General features: G+C 34.3%; 1 protein-coding gene across 2 annotated transcripts in view; it reads right to left on the bottom strand.

Annotated features, from left to right (window-relative positions):
• FER (FER tyrosine kinase) overlaps positions 1 to 17,432 on the bottom strand; it is a 313,312-nt gene that overhangs the window by 98,548 nt on the left and 197,332 nt on the right. For both annotated transcript variants that reach the window (XM_087815481.1, XM_016221979.2), the window contains 3 exons: positions 12,459 to 12,515; positions 6,666 to 6,781; positions 4,005 to 4,099 (listed from right to left, as the gene is read on the bottom strand). In XM_087815481.1, the coding sequence (XP_087671607.1) occupies positions 4,005 to 4,099; positions 6,666 to 6,781; positions 12,459 to 12,515 (268 nt within the window). The remainder of the gene's footprint in view (positions 1 to 4,004; positions 4,100 to 6,665; positions 6,782 to 12,458; positions 12,516 to 17,432) is intronic.

Below are 17,432 nucleotides of genomic sequence, written 5' to 3'. Positions count from 1 at the left end.
ATCAGTTAATATATATAAAAAAGTTACCCATTCTCCGAAAAGAAAATTTACTATGCACTATTTTATAATTATAGTCATTGAGACTCATACCAAATTTGTTTTAAGAGTGTTCTGTTGACATCTCCAAACAACATGAAGTAATAAACACCACAAAATTAGGTTCTTCTTTAACACTGTATTAACAAAATAAAATACCCAGCCATGCAGCTGACATATCTTATAAGTTTTGGTAAAAAATATTAATTTGAGAATGACTATGTTATCCTGTCTCTTGAATTCACAATTCACTGCTGTGAACGGATGCTGCCATACAACCGGCAATGGGTTAAGTCTTTGGAAGGCAAGGTTCCAATCAGATTTTGAGGGCTCTCTTTTAGTGAGTGCCAGGAGCCATGTTCCTTAATTTTTTGTTGGCCCAGTTTACCCTTTTCTACATTTATGGTGAGTGAAAGAAACAAATGCAAGTCAAGTATCCAGAGCCCAAACCCTGGGAGTTTGTTATCAAAGGAACAGGAGCTGAAATTTCCAGTGACTACTAACTACAATAACCTCCTATTGCTATAACATCACATAACTTGAATTAATTCTGTTAAGATCACATAAAAATATAAAATCTCATGATGAACTGAGGGGGCAAAATGTTTATTTTGAAAAAGAATTCAATCTACCAGCAAAAATTAGTGAGGTTACCTACAGAAATTACAAATGGAAATACAGAATTAAAAGAAGGGGAATTCTGACAATGGAAAGATGTCTACTGAAAGTTTAGAGATATTTACTAATCATGTCCAGATTTCTAAGCCAAAAATCTATATATAATCTCTAATTATATGAGCTCAGTTCCTTTATTTTTAAGCATGTTGTAGAGATGAGATAGATTTTGATGATGTCTAAAAACCTGGTAAAAATTCGTCAATTCTAGAAGTTCCAAAGACATAAGTCATTTTAAAATTAAGATAAGTTTGAGGATTGCCCAGGGGCACGCATCTGTGGAATGTACCAGATAATATAACATTCAATTAGTTCCAGGAAGTTCTGAACTCAAAGAGAACATCCAGGTGAGAAACAAGGAGGCAGTTACAAGTCTCTCGTGAAGGAAAGAGTGAGGACTGACATTTCTTAAGGCTTGCTAAAATTAATCAGCGCTACCCAGGATCTGCAGACATGGTACCTAGAGGTTAAACTGCTTAGTCTCCAATTCATCAGGGTATCCTGTGGCAGCCCTAACTTAACCAGATATAAAAACAAATGGCAGATGCCTGGACCATAAATATTCCTTTAAGCCATGCTTGTCACTTAAACAAAAAGCTCATCATTTCCCTCATCTGAATTTCTAAAATAAAATGGGGTCATCTTTTAGCATATTAGAGTTTTTTGTTTTAGTGTTTCCTAGCTCCATTTAGAATTGCCTTCTGTTTGATTTTTCTTATAAAGCAACTCATAGTAAACAAGTAAATAACTAAGGTATTTGTAATTCAAGAGAGGATTCAAATGAAGGCAGGGTTATCTTGGGAGTATTCACTCTAAACTTGAATTCTCAAATGCTTATAATCTCTTCAAACATTACTGTGGTTAAAATATATTTTGGATTTATGATTCCAAAGGGCTCAGTTATCTGACAAGAACAGGAGCATATTAAATCTTTGCATAATACATTTTTGAAACGGCTTGCATATTAGACACTAAGCAGTTATTAAATTTTGCTTTTAACCTACCAGTTTTCTAAATCTTTCTTCCACAGCTTGATCCCATAGAGAAAAAAGTAACTCAAACAAAAATTTTCCTGTTTACTGCAACAGCTATTTACTTATCTGTGCGCCAGGTTGAGAAATTACAGAACGAGGATTCGTGTATTTTGCCCGGAGGGTATCTTGCGTAGACATTGGCTTGAATTTTCATTTATATTTTCAATTCATAAAAGGATTATATATTTTGACCCACTTATAAACTGAATGATATAATAGAAAACAGCATGATTTTCCACTTGCTATTTAACTGATGTTGACAAGTCACTTCAAACTTTCTAAACTTCATTTAGCTTATTTGTAAATGGATATAAAAATACTGCCTGGTAGGACAAATGACATAATGTTAAAGTGCTTTGACAACTTTAAAATGTTATGTAACTGTAAAATATTTTATATCAGTACGCTACTTTTATAAGAATGAAAACCAGCTTATTTCCCCATCATGTCTTCTGTAAAAAGAGGAAAAAGGACAGTTTCTCTCGCAGTGATCTGAGAGTTTGTTACGAAAAGTTTCAAATTTAAGAAAAATTTTCCTAACAACTAAAATATTATAGGTTAGAGCTAAAATTCAGAGGCCCTTTAATCTAGCCACTTTAGTTCTACATATAAGAAAAGAAAGACCCAGGAAGGCTAAGTATTAAAACATCCAAACAAAACAGTCACAAATGGGGGTGGAATGAGAAGAAATAAAGACAAATTTTAAACGTTCCACTTTGTCCTCGGGTCATTCTTGCCTGGAGAAGTTAAAGGGTAGGATAAGAGTTAGGGGCAGGGGCAGGTTCAGAGTTTGAGATCAAGTTCTTGCCAGAGTATAGCATTTTAATGTTACTTTTTTAGCCAATTATAAAATAAAAATTATGATTATGAGAATACATAAATGGTTTTGTATTAAACACTCTAAGAAATAGATGTCTATACAAACATCTACAGGTATATATAATGTGTATTTACACACAATCATAGTACATTCGTTTTTACAACTCAATTATTCTTCCTTTATAGCTCAGGAAGCTAAGGCACAGAAAGGTTAAGGAAGTTGAGCTAGATTGCACAGCTTGTGTCTATATCAAGGTTTCAGCCATGACTGACTGGCCCTTGGGCCTTTTTTTATTTTTACTTTTTCATGAATGGGTGTTAGGTTTTGTCAAACGTTTTTACTGTATCAATTGATATGACCATGTGATTTTTTTTTAGCCTGTTGATATGATGGATTACATTGATTTTTAAATGTTGAAACCAGCCTTGTGCACCTGGGTTAAATGCCTCCTGAGTTTTTCATAACCATATACTTAAGAGCTTTTCATCTTGCAGTGGAAATATTTTTCATAAGGAACTTTATGCTTTTTTGATGATTTAGCTTTACAAATTCTGATGTGTTCATTGATGAGAAAAGGTTGCAAAGGACTGTACTGACAGAAAAAAGGAGAGAATAGGAAGAGTTTGTTACCAAAGTTTAACTTGAAAGTGTCCTAAAATTATGAGTCCATTATTTTTGAACCTAATATTTTGGCCCAATTTTTATATTAGAATGTAAGATATAACTGGTTTAGTACCAGAAATTTCAAAGCTATGTTTTAAAAATGCACATTCCATACGATCCATAGGCACATTCCATAGGTACTGTATTTTCCCTAGAGAAATGAGAGGACATGTCCATTCAAAGACTTGTACATGGATGGTCACAGCAGCTTCATTGGTAGTAGCCCCAAACAGAAAACAACCCCAAAGTCTATCGCAGCTGAATGGATAAACCGTGGAATATTCATGTGATGTAATTCTACTCAGCAGTAAGAAGGAATGAATTGATACACACTACAACATGGGTGAATCGCACAAAAAAGTACCAGACTGTATGATTCCATTTACATGAAACTCTAAGAAGTACTAGTATAGTTTCAGAAAGCACATCAGTGGTTGGCTGGAGAGGATGAGGGAAACAAGCCGGTCAGAGAAAGATGAGTGCCATACGATTTCACTCACATGTGGAATTTAATGAACTGAGCAAACAAGCAAAACAGAGACAGACTCAGAAGAGAGCAGGCGGGAGCTCTGGTGGGGGTGGGGGATGTCTTCGGGGGGATGGAGGGATTGAGCAAAAAAGAAGAGAGAACTCACGGACACGGACAACAGTGTGGTGGCTGCAGGGGGGAGGAGAGGAGGGGGAGGTGGAAGCAGGCAGAGGGGATAAATGGTGACGAAAAATAAAATAAAATTTAAAATAAACTGTCATCAAGGAAACCTCTAAAATGACATTACCTGGAATCAGTTCCATAATGATGTAGATAGGCTGTCTTTGTGTGCAAACTCCGATAAGTTTGACAATATTGGGATGATCATATTGCTTGAGAATTCTGTATGGGAAAAAAGTGTAAGAATAATTATTTAAATAAAGCATTAATTCATGATCATAAATAATGTACACTAGTAGGATACACTTTAATCAATATAATTCAATTTTTAAAACTTCAGTGTGAACCCAAGTTATGACAAATGGGATATATGCAAATTTCCATAAATGTTGGCAAAATATAGGCACAAATCAGTCAGTTATCCTTAATTCAATTCAATATTCACTTAAAAATTATTAGCCACTCTGAATGACTAGCAACCACGCTAAACAGAAATAACTTACTTAGTCCAAAACATGTAGAACTCCCTTCAAAATATCTGGGTTTAGCCACCACCACAAAAGCAGAGCTGAAAAGTATTAATGAACTCAAAACTGTAAGTTGCTAGGGTAGCATCTTTTTTGTTTTGCTTTGTTTTACGTACACACTTTATTTAAAAAACATAAAAATAAGAATCCAATGCATGTTGATACATACTATAGGATAATCCCTTCATTAGATTTTGTAATCAGTGTTTTGATTATCATAATCTCAAAATAGTAAAAACTCAAAAGTTTTGAGAAAGCTATCAAAAGGTTTAACAATAACTGAGTAACAGAGTTTCAGTATGGACTTAAGCTAAAGCAGAGAACACTTAGTTTGGATAAAGCAAAATTTCAGAGGGCTATGAAATAGCACAGACTCATCCATAGGACTCCAAGCTGGAGTTAAAAGTAGACGAGATTCCCTCAGAGGCCTGTCTACCCTGATGATTTCCATTACAAAATTTATTCCATATTATCTTATTGACATAGTTATAAGCTCACTTATATTTAAAAGGTGCAGTTTTCTTTCCTAAGAGAATGAAAAAATAGCTTTATTTGGAGAAAGATAAAACCATTTGTATACATTTTGTACATGTACAATTAAAGCAGAGATAGCTTTAAGAAAAATATTTTATATTAAAAATATAAAATGATTTATAAATGAAAAGATAAATCAGGAAGAATTCTAGAGATAAAGGAAATAATCTGATAATAACTTTGAGTTTGCAACTTCTACAGGGAATTAAAAAGGAAGTTTTAAAATGTTTGACTAACCCAAAATGTCATTTATGAGGCTGGAAATTGCTTAGTAAAGAAATTCCAAAGAACAGCCAGCCTGAACTCCAATAATATTAAATATCTAAATACAGAGCTCTATCATCTATTAAAGGACACTTAAGAGTTTTGCAAGGATATAATTTTCATTTTTAAAATAAAACAATCTCACTTTAGAAGAGCACATTAAACCCTCTATTTTGCAATGAAACAATCACGAATTAGAAAAGCAAAAAATTACATATTTTTGAAAATGCTGGATATAACTTAACCCATAATATCTATGAATATCTATAAAATAATAAACCTATGAATTTCAAACCTTACATTTATCAGAGCATATTTTTCTGAAATGCTAGTAATACACATATACAATACATTATACATATACAATACATTTATTGTTTTTAATAAATAATTATACATATACAATAAAGGTTTTCAACTTTATTCTGTAGACAATATTCAATAAGTGCATCATACTAGTTTACTCCATTGCTATCAATAATCATTTTTAGATAAATGGAGAAATGTACATCAAAATGTTCCATGCTGTGGGACTTAGTTCTCTCAGTGCCATGTCCTCTCAGTGCCATGCCCTCTCAGTGCCGTGTCCTCTCACTGCCATGTCCTCTGTTATCCATGATACTTTACAAAAACTTCAATTTTATACACTAGGCCATGAGGGAGACACCCCCCCCCACCCCCCAGCACACACACTCTCCTTCCCTCCCTTTGCACCAACAATCTATGGACCTACCTAGTCTCCTTTCCTCTCCCATCCACCCACCCACCCATCTCCCAACCACATGTCTATCATTACTCTGCTCAAAGCGCTTTTCAATTGGTTTTGTGTTTTGTTATATAAACTAGATGTTACCATTAACAGAATAGTTTTCACTATCTGCAATACAGGGGTAGCAATTTGGAACATTAAATTTTAGCTGATAATAGGAAAAAGAAAACAATTATCTTAGAAGATCAATAAGAAAAGAAAATGCCAGACACTAAATTAAAGAAGACATTTGAAGTTCTTAGAAAAGAAAATTAACAGATGGGGAAAAAAGAATCAAATGATGATATCTACGTAAGGTAGGAGAGATGAAATTATATATCTAAATATTTATGAAAATTATGTATTTTATACATAGAATATAATAATATTTTTGTTAAAGAAAAATCACAACTTTGCATATATAGATATATATGTATATACATGTGAAATAAAAGCAAAAAACATTGCAATAATTTTTAAGGATTTGAATACTCACTGTTTTTCCACACCTGGGTCTTTTCACTGCCTATCTAACTGATCTACAGTCTAACTCGAAACCGGAAGCTTTTTGCTTCCACGTTGTGTGAGTGCTTCCTTATGTAAGAGGCTCTGAAAGTGCTCATTTCTACTTCAGCAAATTACAATTCACGATATCTTACATTTCAGTGAATCACATATTATAAATACACACTTTACATAACTTTAAAGAACTCACTTGGCTTCTTGCAAAAATTTTATTTTCAGTTCCTGAGGAAGATCTTCTTTACATGTTTTAACAGCAACGGAAGTTTTATCCTTTAATGTGCCCTTAAATACTTCACCAAAATTTCCCTGAAAGCACAAATACATTTATTGTTTGAGGTGCAAGACAGCCACGTAAATCTTTGCAAAACACAAGAAAAGCATATAATGATGCGTCTTGAGTTCATCAAAGTACTCTTAGCTTTATTCAGTTCGGAGTGGAAATCAAGTTGCCCGACCAAGCCTCTCAACTGGAAATGCGCTACTGAAGGCCACGGCGAGCGGAGCCGCTCGGGGGTGGCAGCGGGAGTGGGAGAGGAGGGGGCACAGAGCCGGGCAGGGAAGGGCTGCCAGCCGCTGCCAGGTGTGCTCATGTCACCTGTGATGAATTCATTTCTATCAAATGTATGAACTCCTAACCTTATTCTATGGCTAGAACATATTTTGATTTAAAATGCCTAACTTCCAGTTTGAAGTCATTTTTCTTTTATTATAAACACAAAACACTACAGAGAAGACCTATAAGGCTAACACAACAATTATTTTTTTAGTATTCCCTTCAAGTTTTTCGACGTATGCTTATGTATTTTTTATAAAGCTATAATATAATATGCAGGCATTACATTATAATAAGCTTCAACGCTACTGTTGTTGAGCAAGGAGGAGCTGAAGTAGAAGTCTGCTAGTTACTGAGTGTTCGAGTTCTAAGGTCAATGTAACTCTTAACCAACAGTTCAAGGTATATAAATTCTACATGTTACTAATAAATAATTTAACATGATTAAAAGACAAAATATTTTTGAATATTTTAAGTATTACTTAATATTTTACTTAATTTAAAAATTTTTATTTTACTTAAACTTTAAGTACACTTAAATATTTCATAAATAGCATTCATTATTATTAAATCTAATATTCAATTCTTAAATATTTATTAAAAAGCAATGATTATGAATTCAACATAATACACATTCGTCATGTTAGAAAAAGGGAAATTTGAGCTTTGTGTCCTTGTATGTTTGTTATCCTCAAGGTTCCCCCGCCAACACACCCACAATTATGAGGTCATTAATACATCAGCGATAGAGCTGAGAGAAGATATTAATATACACAATTACTGCTAGACTTCTACTTATCTGAATGATTCTGAAGCACTTATAATTTAATTTGTCTAAAACTTAACATTTTACTCATTAGACTTTTCCTGGCAAAATTACCATTTTCATTTACTAGGACCATCATTCTCTCTGCAAGCTTTCAGATTCTATCTCTGCAATACTTGTGTCTTCCTCCTTGCATCTCAGACAGGCTATCCTGATTCAAGATCCTAACTTTCTCACCTAAACTGCTCTGTCAGTCACTCACCCCTTCAATCTATCCACCACCGCACTGCCAGATTAATCTTCCCAAGAGACAACTTACTTCTTACTCAAAATCCATCCTTCAATTATCATCACTTTCTCAGCCTGTCTAGCTCCAAAATACAGCCTGTTACATGCGTCCCAAACACAAGTGATACCACAACACAGGCCATGCCTTTCCTACATTTTCATCCTCCGTGGAAACCAGCCCCCACCTCCAATCAGGGAAAATGCTAGCTAATTTTTAAGTTCATTTCTTAAGCCCCCTTCTTCTGAATACTTTCTCGATCTTCCCAAAAGTATGTATCCCATTACTGAACACTTACCACCCTGTTGCCCCTTTGCACTTTTCTAATGGTTTCTGCCCTATACAACAGGTCTTGGCATATAATAGGCATTCGAAAATTTTAAACATTCACTCAACAATCATAATGCTATCAGGACTTCAACTCAATGAACAGCGGTCAAGGGGGAATCTCCAAACACTGAGAAATAGACCAGGCTTCCCAGATACCTCTTCTCCATCCAAAGAAGTCAGGAGGAAGCCTAGGACACCCTGTCATTTAACAGGCACAGCTTCATCTCTGCTACTAAGTCCATGAGGCTAAATAATATGTCTCTTGCCAATTTTTATGTCATTTTTCATGAGAAGATCTTGGTCCTAGGTTAATCCTCATCTCCCTCTTTAATCTTTCCTAGATTCTGCAGACTTCTATTCAACCCTCTATATCCAAATTTTCCCCTTCCACGGTGCCTTCTGGAAGCCATGGTTCATCACGACAAACATTTTGTCTTCAGTGTCTTTTTTGGTCATTCTCTTCACCTAATTGTTCCAACAGAAACTTGCTTCTCACTTGAAAACACTCAAATGGTGGCTGAGCTTCCTTTTGCCTTCTAAACTTAAAAGACAACTTCTCCATACAACTCTTCTTCCACTGACCTGGAGATGGAATAAAGTATTCTACTAGTTCCTTGTTAATGTTTTCAAACCATTTTTATCTCCTGATTTCCTCAGAAAAAACACCCAGCTTTGAAGCTTTATCACTTGATTATATACCAACTGACCCTTACTATGGCTACCAGCCATTGAATTTGAAAATATTTTCCTTCATTTACTGACAATTTATAGTGAGCTCCTGATCACTATACCCAGTGTTATTCTTGTCTTAATTCTTGGCAATTTCAACAGACACTTAAAAATTCTTGCAACAGTTCAAACTCCAGTTTTTTGAACATCTCTCTTTCAACGATATTCTGTTTCAAACTATTTCTAGGATCATAACAAACTTCGCTATTGCCAATAATGCAACTCCTCTATAATATCTATTTCATTTTCTGGCTGGCTTCTATTTTTCTAGCTTACTTCCTCTAGTATCTAGACTACAAAAATCCTGTAACTCTGTAAGAACCTCAAAATCTTCAGACCCTATTACTTTTCATTGTCTACCACCCCCTTAATATCCTTTGTTCCTTCCTATCTAGCCTAAATTCCATGGTCAATAATTACAACTGCTTACCATACATTTCCAACATTTGTGTTCCCCTTAATCTGTAGAACTTCCTTGTCAAATCCACAACCCAAATTAAACGCAGCACTCTGTCTACTCTGCACCTATTCAGCTAAATGTAACTGAAGAAAACCCACAACCAGGTAGACTGGTTCCACTTTAAATTCATGAACACAAACCTCCTTAATGCTACCCAACAATCATATGACAACTCTCTCACGCTCATTCTCAATACGTTTCCCCCTTCTACTCTCTTAAATGCCCTACTCTTCCTCCCTCCACCCTCATTCATAGTTGATAATCTTGCTTCCTACTTCACTAAGAAAACTGAAGCAACCTAGAGAGAACTTCCAGACTCTCAGCTCCACATTTACCCACCTACCAATCTTCCTTGCTCTTATAAAAATGAACTACTGTGTTTTGACTGAAGTCAGTTCTCCACTGTAAACTAAATTCCCTCTTACCTACTCAATGACATTACTCCACCAATTCTCATCTCTCCCTTGCAAATCATAAATTTGTCACCAGATCATTCCCAACTGCAAACCAGCATGCCTGCAGGACACTACACGACCTATACATTCACCGACTCACCGACTTCCTGTCCTATCACAGTCTTCCTTGCTTCCTCAGTTACAACCAAAAGATCTCCCTTGCCCTTCAAATGAAATTTGCATTGGTTACTCCTGTCTAGAACCCTCTTCCTTAGATGTCCACATGGCTAAATCCCTCCCAAGTTTTTATTTGAAATAAATAAATTTTAATAAGATAATTTTTAAAAACAATTTTAATAAGACTTGCCTGAATTTCCTTATTACAAATTGCAACTTCTAACAATAGCACTCCTAAATTCCCTGTATTTTTCACAAGACTCAGCATCCTTTAACATTATAAAATTTACTATTTATTACATTTATTGTTTATCAGCCTTCTCCTGATAGACAGAATAAAAGCTCCATGAGGGCAAGGATATCTGTCTGCTTTGTTCATCAATTTATCACTAGTACCTAGAAGAGTACCTGTCACATAGCAGGCAATCCTCAACAACTTGAGGACTGCATAAAATATTTCTTGAATACCAACTATACATCAAGTATGGTCTATTAAGAGTATAGTACTCAAAAAGTTAGAATTCCTGTCTCAATCTTCTATTACTACCAAATTCCAAAGTCTATAGTGTAGGAACTAAGGCTAATTCTCTTTCACTCATGCATTCTCAAGCAGTATACTGTATTTATTCAGAATAGGTAGTGAAAATATTAAGTGACAAATAATTTTCTACTCAAACATATTAGCTGAAATTAAGCTATACTGTTATCTTTCAAGTTGCAGCCTTTTATTAAAAATGATTAACGTTTTGAAACTGGCATCATGCTACTGCCTTGTCATTGAGAAAAATGCTTATTCTTTGAAATACCCTTACTAAGAAAATAGAGGCTAAAACTCCTCCTGATATACTATATTTCACATATTAAAATAAACATAAAAATAGTTGAAATATTTCTGTTTTAACTGAAAATATTTTTTCCTGAGTACTAAAAAAAAAAAAAATCTATCCTCAACATGTTATATTTCAGTAAGTGGTTTAATTTTACAATTTATTATTTAATTATATTTTCATGGAAATTTATTTAATGTCTTTGTAATAACTTTTTGCCCAATCAGTGCTACAGACCCAAAGTAATAAAAAGAAGAACTATTTCCTTAAGAATGACCAGCATGTCACAGAGAAAATAAACACATCAGCTAATGCTTTTAGCTTGAGATGCTTTAGAATTCACTTACTAAATATGTATTTGCAGCAAAAGAAACTGCTAGCCAACAGCAATTTCATGCTTCCATTTGGAAAAGATTTAAAAATACTAATAAGAACCCTGCAAAGTAGCTCAATTCAATAGGGATTTACTTTCTTAAAATACATCACAGCTAAAAAACAGGGGGGGAAAATTGTCAATTCATCAAGTTTACATTTAAAACAAAAAAGTAATGAATAATCATTTTTTACTTAAATTGCTGAGCTTTAAGTCTAGCACTGGTAACTCAGAAATGTATGAGTGATAGTTTTCCCAAAATAGCTAGATTTTTTTACACTGTTTTTCACATTGCATTATTAAACTAAATTCAAAATTTCAAGTGGAATCACTAATTAAGTCATTGACAAAGAAGTTAATATTTGCCCATTGGAACCTAATTATAAATAAACAATAAATTTGCAAGTAGTCCATTTGATTATCAAATGTTTGCCATTATTGTTAGACACAGTTTATACTTTCATATGGCCTATGAACTGAAAGAAACTTCCAACTAGGTTAGAAGACAGAGACTTTTATCATATCTATCTGTCCACTCTAACCACGAATAGAGCTAGCTACAAAATGAGTATTTATACTGAAATACGTGTCTTGTCCATACAATTTTTAGATAAAATAATGTGTCCAATACTGTTACATACTGTGAGTCTCTACACAATCTTGAAATCCCAAAGAGCAGTATTCTACATTTTCTGAACTACCATGTATAACAGAAACAAATGGAACAAGACTATATTAGGCATTTATATAAATGTTTATTACCTTATAGTTTCTTTTCAAATCTCAGCTCAATAGTTTTGGCCTTACTATACTATAGTAAAATCATTATGGCTTTTAATGCAGAGGAACACACACAATACTATTTTTAAAAGTTAAAAATCATCCTTAAACATTCCAAAGGTTTTCACACCTCTATTTTAGTGAACATTCCAGTGTTTATAACAGATGTGGTAGTGTGTTCTCGGTTACTGGGGGAAGGTGCCCAGTTGTGTGCTAGAGCATAAGGTGGCTTTGAGGAAATGAAGAAGCTACAGAGTTCACAATCACTATAAAGACCGTCGGTTATTTAGCTCAGTTGATTACATACCTTGCCCAGTAACTCTCCCAATGTGACATCTTCATGATTGAGAACCCATTTCTTATCCTATGGCAAAGAAAAAGAACAGTTTTTAGCCCAAGTAAGAGTGCATTTCCTGTAAGATGCGCTGGAAGCAGTGGGAAATAGACCTAAGGGGATACTTCATTCAGACCGTTCAGTCTACAGCACACTAAGAAGTTCTAACCTTAGAAGTCTATAAAACAGATTTAAGAAATGTTACTACACAATAGGATTTTAAAATCTACATTACAGCAAACTTCTATCAGAAATCCTAGCTGTCAAAACAATGGCGTCCCTATAACTAGAACATAGCATGCACTTTTCTCTCCCCATAAAGCCAGGCTATGCTATTATTTGTCATTTCAAAAGAGATGTGTCATAAGTACATGAGAGAATTTCATTTTACAATGCAAAATTTCCAAATCTCCCTTGATCAGAGAATTCTTTTTCTACCCAAATCACATTACTAAGAGCTAATTTTTCCACACATGAACTGGCCATGGGTTACAACTGTTTATGACACTGTGCGTATTCCCATATCTTGCCTAAGTAATTTCCTGTAGTATAATAAACAAAACGAGGGTCCATAAGACCAGTGATGCAAACATGCCATTATAAAGCATCCCATTATCTGGTCTCAAGAACTAATTACTACTTAGGAAATAGTTTATCATCTAAAAATCTCAGCTATTAAGCCACATAATACCATAATGTTATAAAGGCATACTTTTTTTTTTTTAAAGGAAAAAGAAATGAAGCAAGGGGAAAGGAGGGTGAGAGGAAGAAAGGGAGGGACGGAAAAACAAGGACCCGGGGAAGAGACAGGCAAGGAAAAGAAAATTCTGGAGTGATGTGTTTTACTCAGGATTTGTTTTACATTAACGTTAAAATGTCATATTCCCCAATTACACATGTCGAAATGTAATTATGATCTATAGAATGAGTTGTAACACATAAACAAACATCTTGAAGTAAAAAGCCACCCTAACTATGGCAACTGAAATGGGATTTCTGTCTGTCCTCTAGTGCACATGCTCAAGGACATGCATTATTTTCTTAGATGTTAGTCTACGATATATGATACTTGAGTGTCATGTTTCCAGAAAGCCAATTCATGCCAAATTGCAGAGCTACCCTAAAGTTGAAGAATTTCATATATATAAAGTCTCATTTAGGTCTATGAGTAGTATATCTAATATGAAATAGATTCCAAAATGACATTTTCATTGAATTGTAGAACTGGAAGATCAGCAAAGCAACTCTGAGGTTTGAATCACCTTGAGCTAAGAACACATGGGCTTGAGGTAGCTCAGAGAGGGAGATACGGGAATTCTGCCGAAAGCAATCCCCGCCCCCCCGCCCCCGCTTCAGTAACAACTCCCCCCAACCCTCTCTACAGCAGCAAGATTGATTCCAGCTTGCTCACTTCCCAGAACTTCAGGCTATTCTCTAACTACATTATATGTAATAGTCCGAGGCCCAATTTAGAAGTCTCTAAATTTATTTATTTATATGGGTAGTTTTAAGTACAATTTTAAAATATGGTTGTCATGGCAACATTTTTCACTCAAGGCTCTAGAATACATCAAGTTTATTTGTATTCTGTTCCTGAAAATCTCGTGGCCTCCATAATTGGATTAGAAAATATTGCAGAGTCCAAACTACCCATTAAAGTAGGAAGAAATTTGTTTAAATTTCAAAGGTAATACCAGTTGTACCTACTTAAAGAAAAGAAGCAATTGGCAATTCTAATTTTAAAGTAGGCTTAACAATGACAAATATTTAATGTAACATATAAATTCAATAGAGGTTTGGTTTATTTTTATTGTTAAAATGATGAGGGGTTTTCAGGGCCCCAGCTCTGGACTGCTATCAGTAGCAACCTTACCACAATCTTGGGCATACATTAACCCTTTGAATACTTGTCTATACTGGGAATACTTATCTTGAGAGCAATCACTTTAGCCCAATCTTGCAGTTGAATGTATTCCTCTAACTCTATTATAATAAAAGCACCAAAGAAATCTGGGTTGGAAAGGACTGCAGAGATCATCTAGGCCAACCTCCTGCCCTGACAGTTGTCATCCACCCATGCACTGATTTAGTCACCCATTCATTCAAAAAGCCTTTAATGAACACTGCTGCTTACAGCAGGTGATAAGTATGACTTCAGGTAACTGAAAAAAATCACTAAAATACCCAATGATGGTGAACAATCTACTTCAGCAACAAAGCCAATTTAATTTTAGTTGTTCTAATTCTTACAAGACTTTTTATTATACAGGATGTGGCAAAAAGAGATTTACCGTTGTACGAGAAACATAGTTTATTCTTGTATTATAATTTATTAATTACTGTGTTATCCCCCATACGAACACTGTAAACCCACTTTGTCCCACCTTGTATTTCATTTCTATCCATTGGCTCTAGTACTGGGGACACAAAGGACACACCTCCTCAGTCTACTATACAACAGCACATTATATGTGTGAGAACAAAAACCACATCCTCCTGAAGGCGAGGTTTTCTGATGTTAAATGTCTAAAATACCTTCTATCATTTTTCATGTGAAGCAATTTCTAAACATTTTCAAAATATATGGAGAGTGCATTAAATATCTGTGCAGGCATATGGTTAAATTATTACAAATACAATATATTCTGATCAACATAGCTTTCTGAAATGTATGTACATCCCACCCCACCTTCCTGCTTATATGTTATGTTCATAAATAAAGGACACAATGTTATTATAAACGTCAAACTTTTTTCATTACTTAGTAAGATAAACATATTTTACTAATATCTTAGCCCAGTATATTCACTGAATCACTAATTACGACACAGGAAATAGAGTATCTTTTGCTTCCAAAATGTAACACTTTACTTGAAAATTATTAATAGGAAAACAGCAAATTTCTAAAAAGAAAAATGTGGCAGGATATAGATGTTCCCAACTGACTGGGGGAAAAAGTTAACTTTTATTGAACTTTTAAATAATGCGTCTCAGTTTTCTGAAGGAATATTTTATATTTGAGATTTTTTTGTATTAGTTGAAAGCTTTGTGATAAATCTCAGTGGTATAAGTAGACAATGCAGGTATTGTAGAGGTAATGTTAACTTGATTTTTTGTTACAATTTAAACAACAGACCTTAAGTAATGAAGACTGTTATTGGCCAAAATAGTGGGTCAAACATAAAATTTACATATGATCATAACACCATAATAACTCAGTAAATAATAAACTAATAGTCTTTCAAATTTTTCAAACATTGCTTCATAATGATAAAAAATAAACCACAGTAAATCTTCATGAAAGTAGCTTAACCTAATAATGAACTTTAGGAACTTGGAATTGATAATAAGCAGGAATTGAATAATCATTACTTTAATGATATGTGTTTTAGTGTTGCATTAGAAAGTCAATAAATCACTGCATGACAAGTGGATATAAGAAATGAAGGGTAAAAGTAATTTATCTATAGGTTACTTCTTGTCTTTATATTATAGAGTCACTTGTACTTTTGCAGCATCAAATATTTGTACCAAATTCCTCTGATACTGGAGAGCAAAAAGGTTGCTCAACTGTATAAGTAAATATGACCTAGTACTGGATTTTAATATTTTATGAACTACCCAGTTTTCATACCCTTCAAGAGGGGGTAACTGAAATTCTTTGACTAAAATGACAAGGTAATTGGGGATTCTATTATGATCTAAGATAGTATTAATAAAAATACCAAGGAACAAAGTTTAGAGATGTTTATGAGATAGAATTAGGCACTTTCATTGGAAGATACAGGCTGGAGATAAAGATTTTGGTGGCCACATGAGCTCAAGAAATCACAATGTACCTTCTATGGCACATCTAAATAAACAATATTTAGTCTCATTGGTTGATTTGTGAGTGAGATTGAGAAGTGGGAGGAATGGAAAAATTGGTCGCATTCCCCCCTGGGGAGCTGGCTAGGGCTACTGAATCTGATTCTAACGACTTTTGGATGTGGAGGTGCTTCTGCCCGTCTCAGTTTAGGTCCTCGCAGAACCACACCCTGAAATGTCCTGCCAATCTGAGCACAGCACTGACAACATCTGCTGCGATGCCTTTATCACGTATGTATCTGATCTTCCCAAAGACTTAGAAGCCTTAAGGATCCCTCTCTCTAGAACTTCCTGTCCCTCCTGTCCTTACCAAATCCTCCTTCCAGAGTACAATCTGTCTGACATTGCCTCTATCTTTACTCCCCACATATACATAATTGTAAGCAGAGTCCAAACTACTTACTGAATGTAGGAAAATATTTGTTTAAATTTCAAAGGTTAACACCACTTATATCTGTTTTAATAAAGAAAGAAGCAATAGACAAATCTAATTTAACAGTTAGGCAAGCTAAATAATAACTAGATGGCTTAGGAAAGCTAAACAAATATTTAATATAGTTTATGGATATTAACATTTGGGTTTTTATCTTAATTAATATTTAATGTGAGTATTGTTTTTCCTGACCTCATTCTGAACCTCTTATGTAATATTTTGCAGTATACACCTGTGCTTCTTCTACCTCTAGTAATGAGATTTGTGACATAATATGCACCTGGAATTTGACCTTATTATCAAGAGAGGCAGTGTTTCATCTCACAAAAGAAGCAAATTCTACAATGTGCTCTAACGGTAATATTCATATTCATTAACTAATCTTAATATTACTAACATAAAATGGTTTTCAATTTCCCCCCCAAATCCATCAGAATACACTTGATATCTCTATTTCTAAACAGATGATTGAAGTCTTACCATGTGTGAAGTAAAAATAAGAATGCAAATTATGCTAGAAAACCATTTCAATCTCTCATAAAAGAACTTCCAAGGGTGTTACTAAAAAAGCAAAAACACTGAATTGTTTAAATAAATACTCAGGACACTTAAAAGATGACTATAAATGAAGTAAAATTTGCCAGATA

The sequence above is a fragment of the Miniopterus natalensis genome, chromosome 3, assembly GCF_054644295.1.
Source record: "Miniopterus natalensis isolate mMinNat1 chromosome 3, mMinNat1.hap1, whole genome shotgun sequence".
NCBI classification, from domain to species: domain Eukaryota; kingdom Metazoa; phylum Chordata; class Mammalia; order Chiroptera; family Miniopteridae; genus Miniopterus; species Miniopterus natalensis.
The sequence above is the reverse complement of the archived record's forward strand: the minus strand, read 5'-3'. Positions and strand labels throughout refer to the sequence as shown.